Source organism: Dromiciops gliroides, chromosome 4 (assembly GCF_019393635.1).
Source record: "Dromiciops gliroides isolate mDroGli1 chromosome 4, mDroGli1.pri, whole genome shotgun sequence".
NCBI lineage: Eukaryota > Metazoa > Chordata > Mammalia > Microbiotheria > Microbiotheriidae > Dromiciops > Dromiciops gliroides.
The window spans coordinates 290,212,693-290,234,277 of record NC_057864.1 but is presented as its reverse complement, the minus strand read 5'-3'; the positions used below and the strand labels follow the sequence as shown (position 1 = coordinate 290,234,277).

The 21,585-nt window shown below is 36.8% G+C and overlaps 1 protein-coding gene across 1 annotated transcript in view; it reads left to right on the top strand.

Moving 5' to 3' along the window:
• Positions 1-21,585, top strand: part of COL9A1 (collagen type IX alpha 1 chain) — a 126,052-nt gene that overhangs the window by 32,548 nt on the left and 71,919 nt on the right. Inside the window, 8 exon segments of the mRNA XM_044002761.1 lie at positions 443-478; positions 761-823; positions 13,436-13,489; positions 13,779-13,814; positions 17,896-17,919; positions 18,327-18,380; positions 20,608-20,661; positions 21,409-21,441. Of these exon segments, the coding sequence (XP_043858696.1) occupies positions 443-478; positions 761-823; positions 13,436-13,489; positions 13,779-13,814; positions 17,896-17,919; positions 18,327-18,380; positions 20,608-20,661; positions 21,409-21,441 (354 nt within the window).

Sequence of the window (21,585 nt, the reverse complement as noted above, 5' to 3'; positions counted from 1 at the left end):
AAGCCAAAATTAACCGATCCCTCCCCCATCCCCATCACCCCGGTTCTATTCATGACCCATGGGTAAGAAACAACTGGCTACAATGCTGACATTGGTCTGCTATCATTGCTATGTATAATTGTATGTATGTATATAATTGCTATAATGGTCTGCTAGTACTTAGGAGACAGAGGTAAGTTTGCTCCGTGCGCCCTCTCTCGTGTATATGCTTTGGGGCTGCTGCTGGTGATGGATAAATTTCTCACCGGAGCATTTCTGTGGGAGAAGGTGTCACATTCCCCCTTCTCTAGTCTTATTTTTACTATTTGTTCCACCCGCATTATCTCTCCACTCCACGTCCCTGTACAACCCGTTTCCTTGAAATTATGTACAGTCTGGATTTGGACAGCGCCGCGGGTCACTCACTCACTGAAGCCCCTCTCCTTTTCTTCTTTTGCTCTAGGGAGATCGAGGTCCAAAGGGTCCTCCAGGCCCCCCGGTAAGTGAATGGCCTCAATAACTGCCTCTTCCCTTCCCTTTAAAAATGCCTTGGGGCGGCTAGGTGGCGCAGTGGATAAAACACTGGCCCTGGATTCAGGAGTTCCTGAGTTCAAATCCGGCCTCAGACACTTGACACTTACTAGCTGTGTGACCTTGGGCAAGTCACTTAACCCCCACAGCCCCGCAAAAAAAAAAATGCCTTGAAACTCTGCTATTTTGAAAAGTGCCTTATCTTGGGAATCTTCCTCTCTTTTCTATTTCCTTTCCCACCCCCCTCCAGGGTCCTAATGGAGACCCAGGAAAACCAGGAGCTCCGGGCTTACCCGGCACACCAGGCGCAGATGTGAGTACATAGTTATTGACTTGGGGAAGAACTTGCTGAAGGGTGTGCTGGAGTTGAGTTGGAGGTTGAAGGAGGTGGGAAATCTGAGAACTAATTGCTGGAGAGGTTTTGAATGACGTCTTGTGCCTGGCTTCAGTTGGCTACATTGCAGGAGGCTTTTTGACAGCGCCAGGCTTTGGAGTAGGGGGCGGGGGCAACTGGAGCATCCCTGGAAAGTGGACTCAGGCTATGCTGGTATTTCCGCCCCAGAGAAACAGAGCGGGGATTGTAGAGAATCTCAGAACAGTTTGGCCTTTTATCCCCCTTCTGCAAAAAGAGGAATACAGAGGTGCCTTGTCTCTCTCTTACTGAACTAATTTTGCTTTCTCTATCACCCCACTCAATGCCCAATCAATTCTCCACTGTTTCTCAGACTGACTGGTTTGAGGCAGGAAAGTAGGCATGTGTTGGAGTGCAAGGCTTTTTTTTTTTTTTTTCATCACTACCTGGGAGAAAGGATGTTTAAATCTGAATCTTGATCATTCTCAGGGCTCACCCTCGCCACCTGGTGTTGTTAGAAAAGATCTGGGTCTCCCCTCTCCTCTCCTCCCCTCCCCTCCCCTCCCCTCCCCTCTCCTCCCCTCCCCTCTCCTCTCCTCTCCTCTCCTCTCCTCTCCTCTCCTCTCCTCTCCTCTCCTCTCCTCTCCTCTCCTCTCCTCTCCTCTCCTCTCCTCTCCTCTCCTCTCCTCTCCTCTCCTCTCCTCTCCTCTCCTCTCCTCTCCTCTCCTCTCCTCTCCTCTCCTCTCCTCTCCTCTCCTCTCCTCTCCTCTCCTCTCCTCTCCTCTCCTCTCCTCTCCTCTCCTCTCCTCTCCTCTCCTCTCCTCATCCCCTCCTCTGCTATCACATGTAAGAGACTGTGTGTCATAAAGAATAGAGAACCAACTTTGCATTGAGGAACTTCAAGTTTTGCCTCTGACACATTCTTATTGGATGACTCTGGGTAAGTCATTTAAACTTAGGGTCCCAGGCAACTGTCTCAGACTCTAAATTCAGGAGAAGGTGCTAATCTACATTGGCAGAGAGTCATTTCTTAAGGGGACATTCTGATAACTATGACATTTAAATTACTTGCCCAAGATCACATAGTCAGTAGATATCAGAGGCAACTCTTGAACTCAGGCCTTCCTTAGTATGGAGCCAGCTCTTTTCCCTCTCTTCCTCACCTTTTATCCTTCCTTCTACCTTGGGAACAGCCAGTAGCATTCACTGAAAAGGAAACCCAAAGTGATAGCCAAGAAGACATTCCTTTCCAAATCATTTTCCTGAGTATAATCAATGATGGGACTTGACATGACCTATCCAGAACCAAGTTCCATATAAAACTAGGAACTAACAAAACTATCCTATCTCTACCTTCAAAGACTGGTTCCCAGATTCTACAGGAACTAAGGCAAAGTAAACTTCAGAGGCAAGTCAAACTACTTTCAGCTAATTAATAATAATAATAATAATAATAATAATAATAATAAGTAGCATTTATATAGAATTTTAAAGTTTTAAAAGTTCTTTACAAATATTTCATTTGATCCTCAAAACTTTGTGAGGTAGGTGTCCCCATTTTGCAGATGAGGAAACTGAGGCAGACAGTTTCAGTGATTTGTCCTAGGTAACTCAGCTAAGTATCTCAGTATTTGAACTCAGGTCTTGCTAGCTCCAAGTCCTAAACTTTGTCTACTCTGCCACCTAGCTAACTCTTGGGTGCTTGAGGATACCTGAGCCCCAGAAATGTCCAGTGCCTAGGACAGTCCATGGAATGTAAGAGCTACTAAGCAGATGCTTGTTGATTGAATGATTTATTTCTTCCTATCAAATAACTGCTGGGGAAGCTAAATACCTTCTTCTCCCCTTACATCCTAATATTGGCTTTGGGAAGCAGTACCATTAATTAAGAGTCCTCCATGCACCTTTAAAAACTGGAGAGGGTTCTAGATTAAGTATCCAAGAACCTCTGAAGATAAATACAATTTGTTTTGATTTCAACTTTTAGACAAGGCCTTACATTTTAAGTAAAGCTAAAGCTAGTTTTCCCTGAAAATTAAAACATTTAATTAAACAAGATCTTCTCTAACAGTCAGTAACAATGATAATCTTTGTAAGCTTTTTAATGCTTTGGTGGGCTGGCTCCCATTACATGTTAAAATGCTTTATTGGGCTTTTTATGAATGCAAAGTGGTAGCATTTTGAGAACTCCAGGATTGGGAAAAGAAATGTTACATTAGTCTTTGGGTAATATAAACTTAGACTATATAATTAATTTTACTTCAGGTCCTGCTTTGACACAGAATTATACACTATACACTGAATTGTGGTCTCATAATAAAATGAAAGGATAGTCAGCATGAGACTACTAAAACTAGTAGCTCTGTTGCTTAGGATAACAAATAATTTCTGTGCATAAAGTCTCTTCTGATGCAAAGATATTTTTGGGAAAAAGTTTCCATTTTTCTTAATCCTCTTTGTTCTTGCTTTAAAAAAATGAACATTACACAAGCAAGATTGCCTTTTAAAAGAACAACAATGAAAAAGTCTTCAGAGGTCATCTAGTCTCTTCCCATTACCTTTTGGTAAGACTAGACCCAAACTTGCTCCAGGCAGTTGAGGATCAATCTTACTCTTACCAGGAAAAGAACCTATAGCTTCTCCATAACCCATTTCCAAGTTTAATTGCATAGTACGGGAACTGAAACCTGCAAAAGACCTTAGTTCAAAAGGCCAAAATCTCCCACTGCATTCTGGGCCATTGCCAGTCATGCTGACCTTTGTCTTGCCACTCCAATGACTCTAGAGGAGAGAGTTTGACTGATGACTTTACATAGTCCTGCCTCACTTAAATTCTCACTTGCAAGACAAGACAACACCCTCCTGATGTCATTGGCCCTCTTTTTGGACAAAGGACAAACAACAACAGCATAGTACAGTGAAAAAACCCTGAGTCAAAAGACCACAGTTCAAAGCTTGTCTCTGTTACTTACTACCTATGTGGCCCTTGGCAAGTCACCTGACCTCTCTGAGCCTCTGATTTCTCCTCCATAAATTGAAGGGGTTAGTCTGATTGTCCTCTAAGGTCATTCTCTTCTGGCTCTGACCATATGATCTTATGAACTCAAGAAATTATTTCCTTAATCAGGATTTCTGCATGCCATCTTCTTTGTTCATTTATCCTAATAGAGATGGAGAATAGCAAATGGCCCTTGGATATTAGTTCTTTATATACTTGATGAACTTAAGTTATATATTACTTATTTATTAACTGGAAAATTGGGAAAAAACACAAGTTAGCAAAGTGGAATGCTGATGTATGTTGTAGCTAGTAATGGTAATGGATGGGTCTAAGCACACAAATGGGGATTTCAAGTGAAGACCAAATATGGAGTTGTCAAAATCACACCATGCATGTAAAATGCTTTGCAAACTTTCAAGAAAGAGTGAGTAAGCTTTTATTAAGCACCTACTACATGCTAGGCATTGTGCTAAGTGCTTTATAAATATTATCTCATTTGAGATTTATAAAAATGCTATATTATATATGTGTACATATGTATATATTATATATGTAGGTATATATGTGTATGTCTATGTGTATATATGTGTATCTGTCTTTCTATCTATCATCTATCTATCTATCTATCTATCTATCTATCTATCTATCTATCTATCTATCTATCAATCTATCACCATCATCATCTATCTAGTAAGTCCTATTGCCTCTTTGGGAATCTGATGTAGTCTTGAGTTTTTGAAGGCTACACCAACATAGCAAAACCTCTGGCATGTTGCTTCAAACTAGAAAGGTTTTCCCAGTCTGAGCACCAACCTACTAAAAGTTTGGAAAGACTCAGGGGTAAAATGTTGGCTACCAGGTAGTGAATTTGGAGGGGGCCATAGCAGTGCATGAAACCATCTTCAAAGGTATGGAGGCATTGTGATCTATATTAGTGAAGGGACTATCCATATTGAGTGGGGGAGAACATAGCAATGTATGAAATGATCTACAAAGGCATGTGATTTATATTAGTGAAATTGATGAAATCACAGATTAAGTTGAAATTAGAATGTTCAGATAAATTTATTGCCTTGTCTACTAATTCTTCACTCAACTCAGTGTTTTGAGATCCCTGGGGTTATAGATTCATATAATGATCATTAGTAATCTATTTGTCTGTAGCTGCAAAAACTTGGTGTAGAATCAACTGGATATTAAAAACAAAACTGAGCTTGAATGAATAATGTTGGTTCTTTTTGTAGTGAGCAATAATTATAAAACCAATTCACATTTATATAGCACTTTACAGTTTACAAAATTCCTTACAACAACCCTATGAATTGACTAGTGAAAAAATTATTTTTCCAATTTTGCAGATGAAGAAACTAAGGCTTAGAGGCAGTAAATAACTAAACCAAGGTCATATGCCTAGCAAGAAGTAGAATTTTCTGGCTCAAAGTTCAGACCCTAAACACAATCACAATCTTCTAAAAATCTCCCATTGGAAAAGAGAGAGAAGGAACATATTAGTACTATTACTGTTACAATATTGCATTAATGTAGGTCTTGGTCATTCTTCTCTGGTTAAAGAGTAATTTAGGTACAAGGGAAGGGTATTAGCTTTTTTAGCTTACTATAGGACTATTCAGTTTAATGCACCCAAATGGTCTCCTGGTGTCTTGAACAAGTTAATACAATGACTTGAAAGAGTCACTGTGTGTCCTAAGAAGCCTAATTTGCTGTAGGAAACTTCTTTTAATTTTCAAGTTTGTGATTTGTAGTTTTGAATATTCCCCAAGTTGATGACAGGTTGTATGTATTAAATCAATGGGGGAATACAGAACTACTTGCAAAGTGAAGAAGGCAAGAGTGGGGTGGATATAGTTAGAAACTATCTTATTCTCTGTAGGACTAGTTACTATCTTAGTAGAATCAGGACCAATTTAGAAAGTGGAAAACCTCCTCCTCCTTTATTTTGGCCTAGTATAATAGGTCCTACCTTTCCGCTTGAGCTCAGTATCTCTCTGATGGTGAAACGAGCACTGGCTCTGCAGTCACCTAAGAGGTTCAAATCTTGTCTCTGATAGTTAATACCAGTTATAAGTTTGGACAAGTCACTTAACAACCTCCTGGGTGTTCGTTTCATCATCTGGGTTGGAATAGAAGTCCTTTCTAATATGAGATCTATCCATTCTCTTCTAGGGGTGGGGGCAGAAAGAAGTCCTATACATTCCCATGTGGGTCTCCTGGGATAAAATGAGAGGATAGAAACAGAAACTATAAGAGAATATAGATGTATCTGCTTTCTCTCTCCCTTAGCCATTCCCACTCTTGGGTCTACATCTGTCTTGAGCTTATAGATTAGGGAAAGGGAACAGAAGAAACCTGAGAATGAGAGTGTAGTACTTAGGGATTTTCCTATTGACTAGAGGTAGGTCCTCTGAGAATGATGAAGGATTTAGAGATTCTAGCTATATGAAGAACTATCTAACATGGTAGGTAGAATCTTGCTGAATAATAATTATGGAATTTTGCAGTTGTGTAGCATTTTTCCTCCAAACACTTCCTAATGTGTTATCTCAGTTAACTTCATGAAAACTCTATGAGGTGAATTGGTTGGATATTATTATACTTGTTTTACAGATGAGGAAACTAAGGCACTCAGCAATATTAAGTAACTTCTTCAGGGTATCAGCTAATTAGTAGTGGCAAAGACAGGATTGGAACCCAGGTTTTTCATGCTTTGTTCCATTCACTATGGGACTAGAAGACTACTTGATTGAATATAGAGATCTTCAACAGTATCAAGAAGGGAATTAAATAAGGACAATAGGTGAAAATGTTAATAGGCATTTGAAAACAAGATAATTCAAAGTCAATCATGCTATTTATGCTTTGTGGAGTTTCAGGGAACTATGAAATCATTATGGATATGTTTATATAACAGTGCAGTGTTCCTCTAGAGTTGGTATAGCTTCTTCTGAATTATCCATCAAGCAACATGGCAGTGTAAAACTGCTGAGAACATCCTATTTATGCTGTCTTCTTCATATGACCTTCATTTCCATAACAGTTCTACATACAAGCAATCCTTTCTTTGCTCTGGTAATATGTCCTCATGATATCCCTTTGAAAGAACATTAATGGAGTTTTGTTGTAAATTTGTTTTGAGAATAAGAAAAAACTTTTACATATCTTCTTTCACATTCAGATTTCCCTTATTATGCCTTTCTGAAGACCAAAAGAAATGAAAACAATCCCCACAGCATCTGATGGCAACATTTCACCTAGAAGGGCAATTATCATAATCAATTATATATGTACATAGAAATTATACATATACATGTCTATGTGTGCTTACATGTGCATAAATGCTGGCTATTACATACTTATGTACATTTATAATAGCTAGTATTTACATAGTACTTTAAGATTTGGAAAGCACTATGCTAATATTATCTTGTTGTCCTCACAGTAACTCTGGGAGGTAGGTGCTATATATGACATATAATATTGAATATATCATTATTATCATTACATAATGTAGAATTATGTATATTATTATATATAAATTATTGTGTATGTATACCAAAAGACACACATAATACATGTATATGTACACATGTGTATACACATGTGTATATACTCATGTATATGTATATATACACACACATGTGTGTATTGTGTGTGCCATTCTTGGGAGAGGAACATACTTATTTTAGTCTCTTTCATAACATCCCTCTGAAGCAGTTATGATTAGAATTTAGTCTAGATTCCGAGTGCTTGTATTCTAGACAACCTCTTCTTGTTAGTAGTGCAAAAGATGTATGTTACAAAGTCCTTGCTGGTTGTACACAGAAGCTATAGACACCTTGGTAGGCAAGATTTACTCTGAATCCTTTTACATATGTACAAATAGTGTGATTCGTAGATTGTAACTAGTCAGGGTCATAAGTTATGTGTAGATTATTTGGAAGGTTTATGGTAAGAGTATCAGATGGGAGAAGACAGTCAAAGAAATAATGAAGGTTGAACTGGAAAAGATTGTAGAGACCATCTTGTCCAAATTCCATCTCTCATTTTTAGATAACAAAACTAAGGCCCAGAGATGTAAAGGAACTAAGCTTATGTGGGGAGTTAGTAACAATTCTGGCATATAAAGTCAGATCCTCTGATCCCCACTCCACCATGAGAATCAATGAGGCCAAATGATATAATTCCAAAATACTTATCTACCTATAGCATAAACCTTTCAACCTCTTCTGTGCTAGATTGCAATGGTTAGTCTCTAAGGTTCTTTCTTTACTAAGTTCTCTGACCCCATGTTGAATCTAAATTAAAATGAGCTATAAAGTGGTAGATTTTGCTTTCCTGAAAACCAAAGCTGCCAAATCAGGGATAATGTACTTAAACGAGTTCCCTTAGAAAGACTCCTTTTATGGGCAGATACTTGTTTTATGTATAGTTGACCGAGTTTGTGGACTTGGGATCTTTTAACTTTAGCAAAAGAACATCTTAGCAACTCATACCCAATGACTCATACTCTCTTATGTTTTTCTTTGAAAACTAGAATGTAAATTTATTCAGCATACAGAATTAAAATATATGTATATATTAATCATATTTTGACATATAAATAAATATAGCTGTGATCTCCAATGGTGCAGTTGTATCTATCCATTCCTTAATTCATGTAACTTTTTTCCATGCCTTCTTTAAAATCCTTTTCTGGGAGGCTACCAAATGCACTGAGAACCTTTCTCTAGATTTCTTTTCATTGTGTGCTGTGGAGTATGTGTGCTGTACACTAATCAGAAGATCATAGATCTGGAGTTATATCAAAGGGCCATCTAGTTCCATCATCTCACTTTACAGAAGAGGAAACTGAGACTCAAGGAGGTTGTTTCAGGACATAGTTTTTTTGGTGTGAGAGGTGGGATTTGAACCCAGCTCCTCTGACTCAGAGTCAGTGCTATTTTTACTCTACCACCTTTTCTCCTATCCCTTGCTGTCATTACATACTTTATTGACCCACCTTTTCTGTTCATTCTTCTCTGATCATATCTTTTATGATGCTCGTCCTGCACAATTCTTTGTTAGTCACATGGCAACCTACTCAGTGCTATCATGAGCCTACCCATTGTTCTTTGAGTGACCCAAACTTTAATTTTTGGGATACCGTAGTATTATTCCATGACATCCAGGCATATGGCATCTCTGGAAGAATATTTATGTTTAAAAAGATGGGCTTTTATTTCAGAGAGAACCTTGGTGTCATTAAAAGTATAGTTCTGTTTTCCAGAGTTAATCCAGTCCAATGTTCCTATGATGTGTTGGGTCCCATTCAAAATCTATCTTAGTGTATTTTGAAGATATAAGTGCTAAGGAATCAGCTCTATGGGCTATCCATCTGACTGTATATCATAGTCTGGCCAATGGAGATCTTTTTTTGTGGATATTTCAACTGAATTCTTTTGATTGACTGTAGATCTCATTTAGGAGACTATTAGGGACAATTTAGCTCAGAAACTATGCACTGAAAAGCAAAATGGGAATTTGTTTGACCAGATAACTACTTTTCCTCAGGAACTTAGCTTTAATGATTTCTAATAGTAAATCACACACATACTATGGTCAGCCAGAGAAGACATCAAAAGGAAAAGGAGTAGAACTAAGTTTCATGAGAAGGAGAAGAGATTAATCCATTCATTCAGAGAAAATATTGGGAACAAGAGGGGAAGCTGGAGTGTCCAGCAAGGTAGGACTGAACAATAAAGATATTTCCCAGAATCCCTTTGGTTCAATCTTTGTGGAGTGCTTCTGATTAGGCAGAAAACACAAGAGGGAAAGGGTCTCTCAGCCTTTTAGTCATCAGAAAAACTAAGGGAACTTTAAAAACAAAAGAGGGGAAAGTGTCTTCTCAGTTTTTCTCCAAACCAAAGAGAGAAAAAAGCAACACAAAAGCCTTCTTTTCAAGAGAAAGTAGGAAGAAATCAACCCATTGTTCATAAAAAAATTATCAAGTCTCTATCTTTCCTCCAGTCTCCAACCTGGCCCATTCCTGCCTTTCCACTCTTCTTCGGAGTCATTCCCCTTCATGTACTCTTTCATCCAGTGACACTGACTTTCTTGCTGTTCCTCAAAACAACAGTCCATCTCCTGACCCCAGACTGTTTTCCCTTGCTATGCCCAATTCTTGGAACTCTCTCCCTACTGATCTCCACCTCCTGGCCTCCTTGACTTTCAACAAGTCTTCTCTAAAGTCTACCTTCTACAGGAAGCCCTTCCCATTCCTATGAGATTATCTCCAAATTATTCTGTATATATCCTGTTTGCATATAGTTGTTTCTATGTTGTCTTCTCCATTAAATTGTGAGCTCCTTGAGAGTGGGACTGTTTTTGCATTTCTTTTTATCCCTAACACTTAGCAGTGTATCTGGAACCTGGTAAGTGCTTAATTTTACATATATAAATGTTTGTGTGTGCTCACAACATAGGTTTATATATCAAGCTTTAGAATATAGAGATATTAGTGTCACCTCTTACTTTCCCATGGTAGGCATATACAGAAATAATTTTTGTTCTAACATAGATCTTTCAGTTTCAATCATTCCTTCAGGCATTTAAATACACATGTTAGCTGAACAAAAGATGATTCTAAGGTATGAAGATATCTTCTTACAAGGACCAGCCTACTTTACTTTGGAATGGGGTAGGAAGAGGTTTGTGGAGATCTGCTCTGGGTTGTATTCTGACAAGTTTTGGTCTTTAATTACAGACTGATCTTGCATGTTTTTTCTGGGTTTATTTTTAAAAATTCCATTTTAATCCTGAGTAAAGTAAGTCCCAGAAATGTCAATTCCAGTAATATATTTTCATGTTATTTAAGAGGTCAGACCTCTGGCTAACCACGAGGGAATTTCCCCCTTTAAGAGAATGATGTAGTTGTCAGAAAGTTCTGCCCCTTACCTTTGTGAGACTGCTTCTCTAATCCTTTCCACCACTATTGTGTATCAAGCTGGGACTCAGTCTGATGTAGCGCTCAGAACCATTATTATGGCTTCAATAATTCTCATATGAACATTCCAGCAAACATCTACTAACAAATGAAAGGGTTGCATCTTTGGGAATTCACCTCTATTGGTCTCATAGTATTTATGCTTTGGACTATTCTTACAAGCAAGTTATAATCAGTGACAATCTTGTACCAGTCATATTTGCTCCCATGATTATAAAATGTTTCTTATTTTATGCATACATATTTAGGAAAGGTATGATTAATTTGGGTAACATTAAGATAGCAGTTTTGATGTTATAATGGGAACTCAGCAAGTGGCCATTTGTCCTGTTGCCAAATTGTAATCTTGTAATTAGATTATGGAGCTTAAAAATCAAAGAAAGCTTGTCAAAAATTCTTGCAGTTCTGCTTGTCTGAATTTTCTCCCCTTTGGTAAATGTCCAGTAATTAACTTTATGAACTCAAATCTTTCCCCTTTCATTTCCTTTATCTACATGATTATTAGAGAAAACTAATTGCTGTGGAGAATTATAAAGTAACAAGTAATGAAATAAATTTCAAAATGAATTAATATAAATGCACCCTCCTCAATGCCTTTAGGCAGAAAACATGACAGGTTTAATGTAGGTTTTTTTTCCTCCTTAATGATCTTAAGTATTGCTTTCAGACTTTTCAAGGATTCTCTCACACTGGCACCCCTATTCCCGAGTTAATGTTACTTAAGAATTTCTGTTAGAAACTGGATAATAGGTGATTCTCAGAATATATTATTTGCTCTTTTGTTTTTTACTCTTAAAAAAGGAAGTTACAATTGTTAAGTTTCATTTTAGTTGCCAGCCAACAGTGAGAAATGAATAAGAATACATAAAAGTTTAAAATGGAAAACAGTAAAATAAACTTTAAATGCCATGCCAAATATAGAAACTTAGACAGTCACACGTTTACCCACGTTTTTCTAAATTCAGTGATACTTCAATAAACACATAGTTTGCAAAGTACTTTATGTATCTAAATAAACACATAGAATTCTGGACCTGGTGTCAGAAAGACCCTAGTTCAAATCTGGTTTCAGGTACTTACTATGTGACCTTGAGCAAATCACTTAAAAAAACTCCTTTGCCTCAATTTCCTCATATGTAAAATGTAGATGATAATAGCACCTACCTCCCAGGGTTGGTAAAGATAAAATTAGATAAAATTTGTAAAGCATTTTACAAACTTTAAAGTTCTATATGAGTGCTAGCTAGCTATCATCTCATTTGATTCTCATAGTAACCCTCTGAACAACCCTCTGAGCTTGGTATTATTGTCATCTCCATTTTACAGATCAGGATATTGAGACCCAGAGAGGTTAGTAAGTATTAATGGTGGGATTTGAACCTAGGTCTCTCTTGACTTTGAATCTAGTGTGCTCTTCATTATACAATAATGCTTCTTAGTACAGGTAATCTGAGATGATGATGAGATATCTAAAAATTATAGTACACACACAGAATTTCATAACAGTAGGCTGAAGTTCTGAATCCAGATAGTATTTGTCTGGCATGTAAATGTTAATAAATGTCATGTGAATCAATGTATTTTCACAGGATTTAGAATGGAATGAAATCTTAGAGGTCATCTAGTGTAATTCCTCTTTTTACAGATGAAGAAACTGAGGTCTAGTGAAAAGCTTCTGGTTTAAGTTCACCCAGCTAATTAGTGAGAGTCAGGATCTGACTCAATATCCAATCACCTTCTACTATTCCACTCATAAATTCCTTCCACCAGTGAAAAGAAAGTAGATTCAGGCACAAATGATGCATTACAACCAAAAGGATAAATACATTTACTCAAGCATTACCTTGAGATTATTAAATATCTGTTGAACCATGAATGTTCTGTCTTGAATGCAATTACATTTTATTTAGTACAAATGAAAGGAGGTAAATGCACCAGGTTTCTATGTGGTAATAATAGCATTTTATAGAATTTTTTTCTGCAGAGCTTAAAATATTTTACAAACATTTCATTCATTGTGAGTAGGGATTTGATGGCAAGTGTTCAAATATCATTTCCATTTTATGAATAGAGAAAATAAAGGACAGTCCCTAGTTGAATGGTGGAGCCAAGACGAGAATGCATATTCTGCATCTGACCATACTTCATTATGAAGGTTTTTATGTCATAATGAATTATCCCTGATAATATTTACAATATGGAGACAGAGGGAACCAATGAAATATAACTGATGTGTTGAACATTGTGATAAACTATTTAATCCACTAGACCAGAAAGTTAGATTTTGTTTAAATATAGAAAGCAAAAGATTGAATTGGTCACAATGCCCTTGTCACATCAAAACTTATTAATAGATTGATTTAATTTCACAGTCCATAAACAGGCAAAAGTCATTAGAGTTTGCTATTCTTTGAATAAAAAATATGGAGCTGTATTCCTGTGAAGCTATTTGTACCATTAATTTGGAAACATCATCATAATATTTATTGCATTTAAGTGGGAATTGCTTGCATAGCATTTTACCAAGGAATTATATGAGATAACATTGACATTGCATATATCATTTTGAAAGGGCTTGACAGGACCTGATGGATCACCTGGCCCAGTTGGTCCAAGAGGACAAAAAGTAAGTTAAAAACATTTTCTTAAATGTTTAAGACTCATTCTTGGGAAAATTTCCTTAAGTACATAAGTTTAATTTTAAGATAATGGAAATAATCCTATTGAGGAAAATATGTCTTTGAAAAGCATACAAATGATTTTTCATTTATAAAGATGTCATTATATCTTACACAGACAAACTCTACCACCACCACCCTCACTGACCCTAACCCTACCTGTACACCCACACATATCCACACTTCTACATATTTTTCTGAAAGTTGAAATAAAAAGAAATTATTATGTGTTTTTAGGGAGAACCTGGGGTCCCAGGATCACGTGGATTTCCAGTAAGTAAAACATTTTGGATACTATATAAATGAATTAAAAGCCTGATAATGTTTAATTCTATGATATTCCTGGTGAAACATTTTACATAGAAATATAGTTAAAGTTTTGACTGGTTAAATGAATATTCTATAGCAGTTAATTGCATTCGATTAAGTTGAATACTACCCTGAAATTTATTGTAATAGGGTTTTATTTCTTTCTGTGAGTGGAATAATGCTAGAGAAACTTAAATGTGCAGTATAAAGTACATAGATGTACCATACAACATTCAGTGGTTGATTGGTTACTATTCAGTTGGCTTAAGTGCTCCTTTTCTAGGAAACTCGATCTTTTCTTATGGAAGAAAATCATTCTTGCATAGCTGCATGAGAGAAAAACCATACCCCATGATAAACCAAGAGCAGAGGTCCAATAGTCATGAATAAATTGTAGTACCTTCCCTGCATCTTGGTTTTAACTCCAATGAAAAACAATTTTCCCGGGAGTTCTTATCCTGTTCTCAGACTTGTCATTTACACATTGTACCATTAGGCTGAGATTTACTGATGGGGCCAGGCCGTCAGCATAGATCACTGTAACTATGCCTCGTAAGAGGAATGAGCTGGCAAACTACTTCTCATCCACTGGCTTTTTGTTCACAAATTATTATTTTTAGTTTGAAATTCTTTATTCTTCTCTTTCCTTTGAGCTTGCTCTGCTATATCTTAGCATCTATTCACTTTCCTATCAGACTTTCATATACCATCAATTATTTTCAGAACTGAATAACTTGCACTACTCTTTCTCCAACCAAATCTGGATTTATAGAATTTGTAAAATCTAATCTCTTGTCAACTTGAAAGCCACTAACTAGTAGTCTGTAGTCAACAAATATGTTTTCATTTTCTTCTTATCAAAACGTATCAGTTCCACATTTTTATCATATCAGTCTGATTTTCTATATAAGAAACATGTGCAAATAAGCATAACTTCAATAAATATTGTTACAGAAACACATCTAATGAATAACATTTTTGAAAATTTGTTGCTTACATTTGGCTCTGTCTCAACTATTATTGATTCATTGTCTAGCTCACTGCATAATGGAAACTAAAACTTCACTTAATGAAGGAGTGAATAACTAGCCAATTCAGTTAAAATTATCCAATTACATTGCTTGTTTTACTCACTATTTTCTTTCTCAAGCTCTATTTTGACCCTCTTCCTGTTACCTTACCTTCTTCCTCCACCCCTCCACCCCCTACTTTATCCACCCCTCCAAGTCTCCCTATTCCCTTCACCACCCCCAATCTCAAGCTACATACTCCTCCAAAAGTCTCCCCACATCCTCTCCCCCCACCCTCCCAAATCCCAATCCACACACCTCTTTAAAAGTCCCTCATAGGGGGCGGCTAGGTGGCACAGTGGATAAAGCACCGGCCCTGGATTCAGGAGTACCTGAGTTCAAATCCGGCCTCAGACACTTGACACTTACTAGCTGTGTGACCCTGGGCAAGTCACTTAACCCCCATTGCCCCGCAAAAAAAAAAAAAAGTCCCTCATAAATTAAAAAGAAAACCAACTAATTGCTTGTGTAGACAGCCTTCACCAACAGAATCGCTAGGGATCTTACTGGATACTTCAGTTATAAAGATATAAGAAAACCCCACATAACAAAAGCAATCTACATTTGTCTTGCATTTTATAGTTTCCAAAACACTTTTACACGCATTATTTTGCTTATTTAGATATTCACAACAACCCTAGGAGGCAGTGAGGGGACAGGTCTTCCCCTTTCCCCTTTCCTTATTTTGCAGATGAGGAAACTGAGGCTCAATGAAGTTGTGTCTTGCTCAAGGTCACATGACTAGGAAGTGGCACAATGAGGAATGGAGTTCAGGTCTTCTGATTCCTAATGAGGCCTTATAATGGATTGTACCATGCTTTGCAAAGGTAGCAGGAGAGATGATTGATTTTGAAACATCTACCTGGAAGAAAAAAAACAAACAAACAGGAACAGAAGAGTAAAGCTCCAGGAGAGATCCCTGGAATAAAGATTAGATTGAGAAGGGAATGGAAAGAGGATGGTACTCTAGGTAGAGGACTATGACAAAAGTATCTAAGTAATACAAAACAGAGACAAGATCACTGGATTTAAGATAAAATTCAGACGGCAGCTAGATGGTGCAGTGAATAAAGCACAGGTCCTAGATTCAGAAAGACCTGAGTTCAAATTTGACCTCAGACACTTGACACTTACTAGCTGTGTGACCCTGGGCAAGTCACTTACCCCTTATTGTCCTGTTTAAAAAAGAATCAAATTCAGCATGGCAAAGCATGTATGGACTTTTAATTCTCATAACTACTTGGGCCAAAGAGTCTGTGGCATAAATTTTTGAATGTTTTAAAAGGTGGCTCTCTTTTTTCTTAGCCACAGAAATGGCTGTTCTGTGCTTCTTTTTTATTTAATCTACATCTCTTTGGGACTAATACATTGCATTCATAAGTTTATAAAAGCAGGGCTTAGTGGATAAAGAGCAGGCCTCAAAGCCAAGGAGATCCAGGTTCAAGTTTCACCTCTGACACACATTGGCTGGGTAATCTTGGCAAGTCACTCAATTTCTCAGCACTCTAGTGAAATTCTTCCTCTAAAGTCTTCCTCCACTGTCTCATTATGGTGTACAGGTGACCTCAGGTTCTCTGGGGCTATGCCAATTGAGCTCATGCTCTGGCAGTTTCTGTTGTATTAAAGAGACTTTTAGGAAGTAGTGTGCTGGCAACAGATGACAGACCATTGTGTCGGCCAATGACCACCCCATTGCACTTAGCAACTACAATTCTTGGTACATAGAAAGCAATTAATGAATCCTTGATGAGTGACTGACAGACTGCAGGTTGGTAACTCCTTTTATCTTCACAACTCAATGAAATCACAGGTCCTAGAGGTAATGAAATATTGGGCAGAAAAATCTAACTGGTTAGCTTATCCCCCTTAGGAATACTCTAAGAACTAAATCTTTTAGAAACGAAGACTTGTTTGGCTTTCTTCGACAAATAACTCATATTTATTATTCACATTAAAAATGTTTTTTTAACATAAGCCTAATGTTTACCTTTTGTATGATTTATAATTTATTTTCTTTTTTTAAATTTTTAATTCATTTTGAACTTAAATACAAAAAAGACAAAAAGAGAACATTTCCATGTACATAGCACAACATGAAAAGGAGATTCAATATAAAGTCATGAATTTTCATTTCACACTGTTTGTTTAAAAAAAACCCAAGCAGCACCATGTAAAAAATGGGCACCTAGGTGGTACTGTGGATAAAGCACTAGTTCTGGAGTCAGGAGGAGCTGAGTTCAAATCTGGCCTTAGACACTTGACACTACTAGCACATCACTTAACCCTGATTGTTTCAAATATTTGGTGTCATCTCAAGTCATCCTGATGTATATCTTGCCACTGGTCTCAGATGGCTCTGGAGGAGAGAGTGAGGCTGGTGACTGTACTGCCCTCCTTCACTAAAATCCAATTCACTGCAAGTTATGACATCCCCTCTGGATGTCATGACTGAATTCCAGAATGAAGGACAAAACAACAATATAATAAATACTATGCATCGTTTTCAAAGCTACTCTGCTTTTCTCTGCTTCCTTCTAAGTTTTCTTTTGTTTTCTGCTGTGCACTTTTATTTTTTTTCTCCCTCCCTCCCTACCGCACCCTAGAGAAGGCTACATATTTCTATGTAAAACCAACTATACATACTCCTATATAACAATTCTTTGTCTGGTTGTGGATAGCATCTTCCTTCATAGGTCTTTTATAGTTGATTTGAGTGTTTATAATGGTCACAATGACTTAGTTGTTCTTAGAACAGTATTGCTGTTACTTTGTACCATATTCTCTTGATTCTGCTCATTTCATTCTTCATTATTTTAGGCATCTTTCCGTGTTTTTCTAAAACCAACCAGCTTATTGTTTCTTATACTGCAGTAGTATTCTATATAATTTATTTTCAAGAAATCTCTCCCTGTGTCTATTTATTTGTATGTGGATAAAATATATTATATAAAACAAATTTAATTTTCATTTTTCAGGGTCGTGGTATTCCTGGACCACCAGTAAGTATCATTTCATAGAACATTTAGCTTATTTAAAAAGGCAAGGTTGGATAAAAAGAATGTTCCATATTTTGCTCTATTTAGCTTTGTTCCATAAATAATATTCTGCCCTGCAGTAATCTTGTTGCTAACCTTTCTTTTGGTATCTATATTTCCCCATTATTTTTTGGCAATCCTCTTATGCTATGTGTCTCAGGGTAGAAATTTGCTTTTGGATTAGTTTATGAAATGTCTGGTCCACATGGAGTAGTTGATCATTTATGGAATGTGTTACTATCTCATTGGGAGACCAAGCTACCAAGGGCACATAACTCTAAATCAGATTTAAAACACAATTTGACAAAGTATTGTTTTAAAATCACTATTGTTTTAAAATCACTAATTTCCTTTTAATTTATTGACTTTAGGGACCTCCTGGTGCATCTGGACTCCCTGGAGAGCTCGGTCGTGTGGGACCATCTGTGAGTATCATGGGTTACTTTTCAGTAAATGTTTGTTCACTTGTCAGAAGATATCAATAGGGAAGAAATGACTATAAATATGCATGATGTTTTGCAAACTTGTTGATGTAGAAGTATTACCTTTATTTTATAATGTTGAGGGGTACTTGGAATAGGAGTGTCACTTTGCTTTCATCTGCTGCTTTATTTTCAACATTCATTCCAATGTATCCTAATTTTTATTGTTTCAGTTAATGCTATGAAGTGGTATTTCTCAAAATGTGGTCCAGGGATGGGGTTCATGAGGTCTGAGCTATTTCCATAATAATGCTAAGACATCTGAATTTCTAATATGATACACATCAATAGATATAACCCACATTAACAGAAACCCTTTGTGGGGAATACTCTTTATTTTTTAAGAATTTAAAGGGGTCCTGAAACCATTTGAGAATTCTTGGTCTAATGTTAGTAGAACAACTACTGCCACATGAGGTCAAGTAACTTGCCAGAGGTTATACAACTAATTAATGTTAGAGTGGATAGAGCACTAGGCCTGGATTCAGGAAGACTAAATCCAGCCTCAGACACTTTACTGGCTGTGTGACCCTGGGCAAGTCACTGAACCCTGTTGGCCTCAGTTTCCTCATCTGTAAAATGAGCTGGAGAAGGAAATGGCAGACCACTCCAGTATCTTTGCCAAGAAAACCCCAAATAGGATCATAAAGATTTGGACCTGACTAAACAATAAGAAGTCTCTTAATCCCCAGGCCAGCTTCTTTTCTTTAGATCATTTGTATGAAATAAAGAACTAGTAGCCTAAAATTATGATTATAATTTTATGATTATAAAGTGCCATGAATACAATGATAATAGTAACAGAAGATAATTTGTATTTTTATAAAATCTTCAAAATACTTTAAATCCATGATCACATTTGACTTCCACAACAACCTTATGAGGTAGAAAGCATGGGTATTATTATCCCATTTTACAGATAAGAAAACTTGCTCAGAGAGTTGAAGTAACTTGCTTAAAATCTTACAACCAATAAATAAGAGAACTGAAATCAGGAATATGCTGTAGGCAACTCTACCTTGGCTTGTGAGAACTAATTGTTACATTTTCAGTACAAGTATTTACACCTTGAAAATGGACAAAGCTACAAATTAGGGCTTGATTTATTGTTTTGTTGATTGTCTAGACTTGTGTTAATGCAGATTAAATTTAGGAGTGTCATATATACATTTCCCTTCTCCCCCAGCTGATAAAACATTTACCAGCAGACCTCTGGCTAGAATTAAAATCTAGGACTTTGGTATGAAAAGCCAAGCCTTATTATGGTACTTTACAGCTTCTTCCCTACCATATTGAACCATCAAAAATCATATTTACATACATCAGGGTATCAAGGGTATAATCAGGGTATTAAAGTTTTGGGTATCAAATTAAAATTGATACACTATCAAGTTGAAATCCACTGTGGATCAGAATCCACTGAAATCCCAGTGTGTTCTTAAGTACACTTTATACATGGATCCTCTTTGCTAAAAAGGACATAACCTGTGGGCAGATGAGGTGAAGTGGAAAACAAATTCAAAATAATCATAAGACAGAAATGATTCAAATTATTGTTAGTGGCTTCTTGTGGCAGAATGTAAAAAAGGAAGTCACATGCCACGGGTAATTTTGGGTTCAAGACTAGTTAAAACCCATTGCCATGTTCATATCTTACTTGGAATTTTCTAAATCAGTATAATAACAGTTCAAGTGATGAATGGGATTATGAAAAACATTGGTATGAGGCAGGCACTGACTGCAAAGACTAACCTATTTCTCATTTGAGGCTAATTTTTTTATGATGAAGGAAATATTTTTGCTACAATTAAGTATTCACGGTACTATCAATACTTGCTGGTTTTGTCAATAACTATAAAAATCCAGAAGAATTTTTTTTTCTAATTTTCCTTTATCAGATATAGAAATGCCCTATCCAATTGAATTGGATTTCCCATTTTCCTCTGTTCAGGTCTAGACTAATTTTATTAGTTTGAGAGATGAAACTCATTCATTATCTTGCTCTTGTTCTATGGAGATTATAGACTAGGGAGGGACTCATTGATTTCTTTGCTTGCTTGAGCATTAAGTGAGTTCTGTGGGTCTTTATGTATCTCATCATTTCTTCTGTATCTTCTACCATAAGTTGCCGTTTGTTTAAACATTTACTTGCTATATCCTCCAAATGTAGGGTGATCCCGGGAGAAGAGGACCACCTGGCCCTCCAGGTCCCCCAGGACCTAGTGTAAGTGCTCTTAGGCCTGTGACCTTTCCATGGAACAGATCGTCAAACTTGACAAATGTGAACAAATAAATGAGTGTAAACATAAAGTGTTATTATTATCCCATATTTATAATAAGCCTCATTTCCCAATGTGGCTATCTATTTTCATCTCTTATTGAAAGCATGAATCCTTTAAAGATAGAAAGTTTATAGGAAAAAATTAATGTTTTTACAGTATAAGAAAATTTAAAATAAGTTCAAGATAGGAGTAGATAGGGGCAGCTAGGTGGCGCAGTGGATAGAGCACCGGCCCTGGATTCAGGAGTACCTGAGTTCAAATCCGGCCTCAGACACTTAACACTTACTAGCTGTGTGACCCTGGGCAAGTCACTTAACCCCAATTGCCTCACTAAAAAAAAAAAAAAAAGATAGGAGTAGATGGGGATTAATTCACCTTTAGGGCTCAGAGCTCCTCCTTATAATCTTGGCGGGGGGTCCCCTCAAAGTATGAAAATATAATTATATAGCTTTCTTAAAAGATAAGTACCATGATTAGGAGACTTTGGATTTTCTAGGACATTCCTAAATATATCACATTGCCTTTAGATTGCCATGTCTTGTTAATTGGCCAGTATCTTTATTTATTTTATTGGCAGATGCCTCTTTCCCACCAATTGGCCGTGAATATTTGAACCAATTATATTTGTTTTATTTGAAAAGTTATGATTCTGAATAGTCTGTAACTCTTGCTCATTTTATTTGCTTTAGGGAACAATTGGCCTTCATGATGGAGATCCACTGGTAAGATGTTTGCTTTTATGAATAAAATTTTGTCAGTTAAAAACAACGTATTCCTTCTTTAGGAAGGCTTGTCTAAGCAGCTTTTTTTTTTTCATTTTGGATGGCCATGTGATTTGAATCCCAGCACAGTTTCCTAGTGTATAG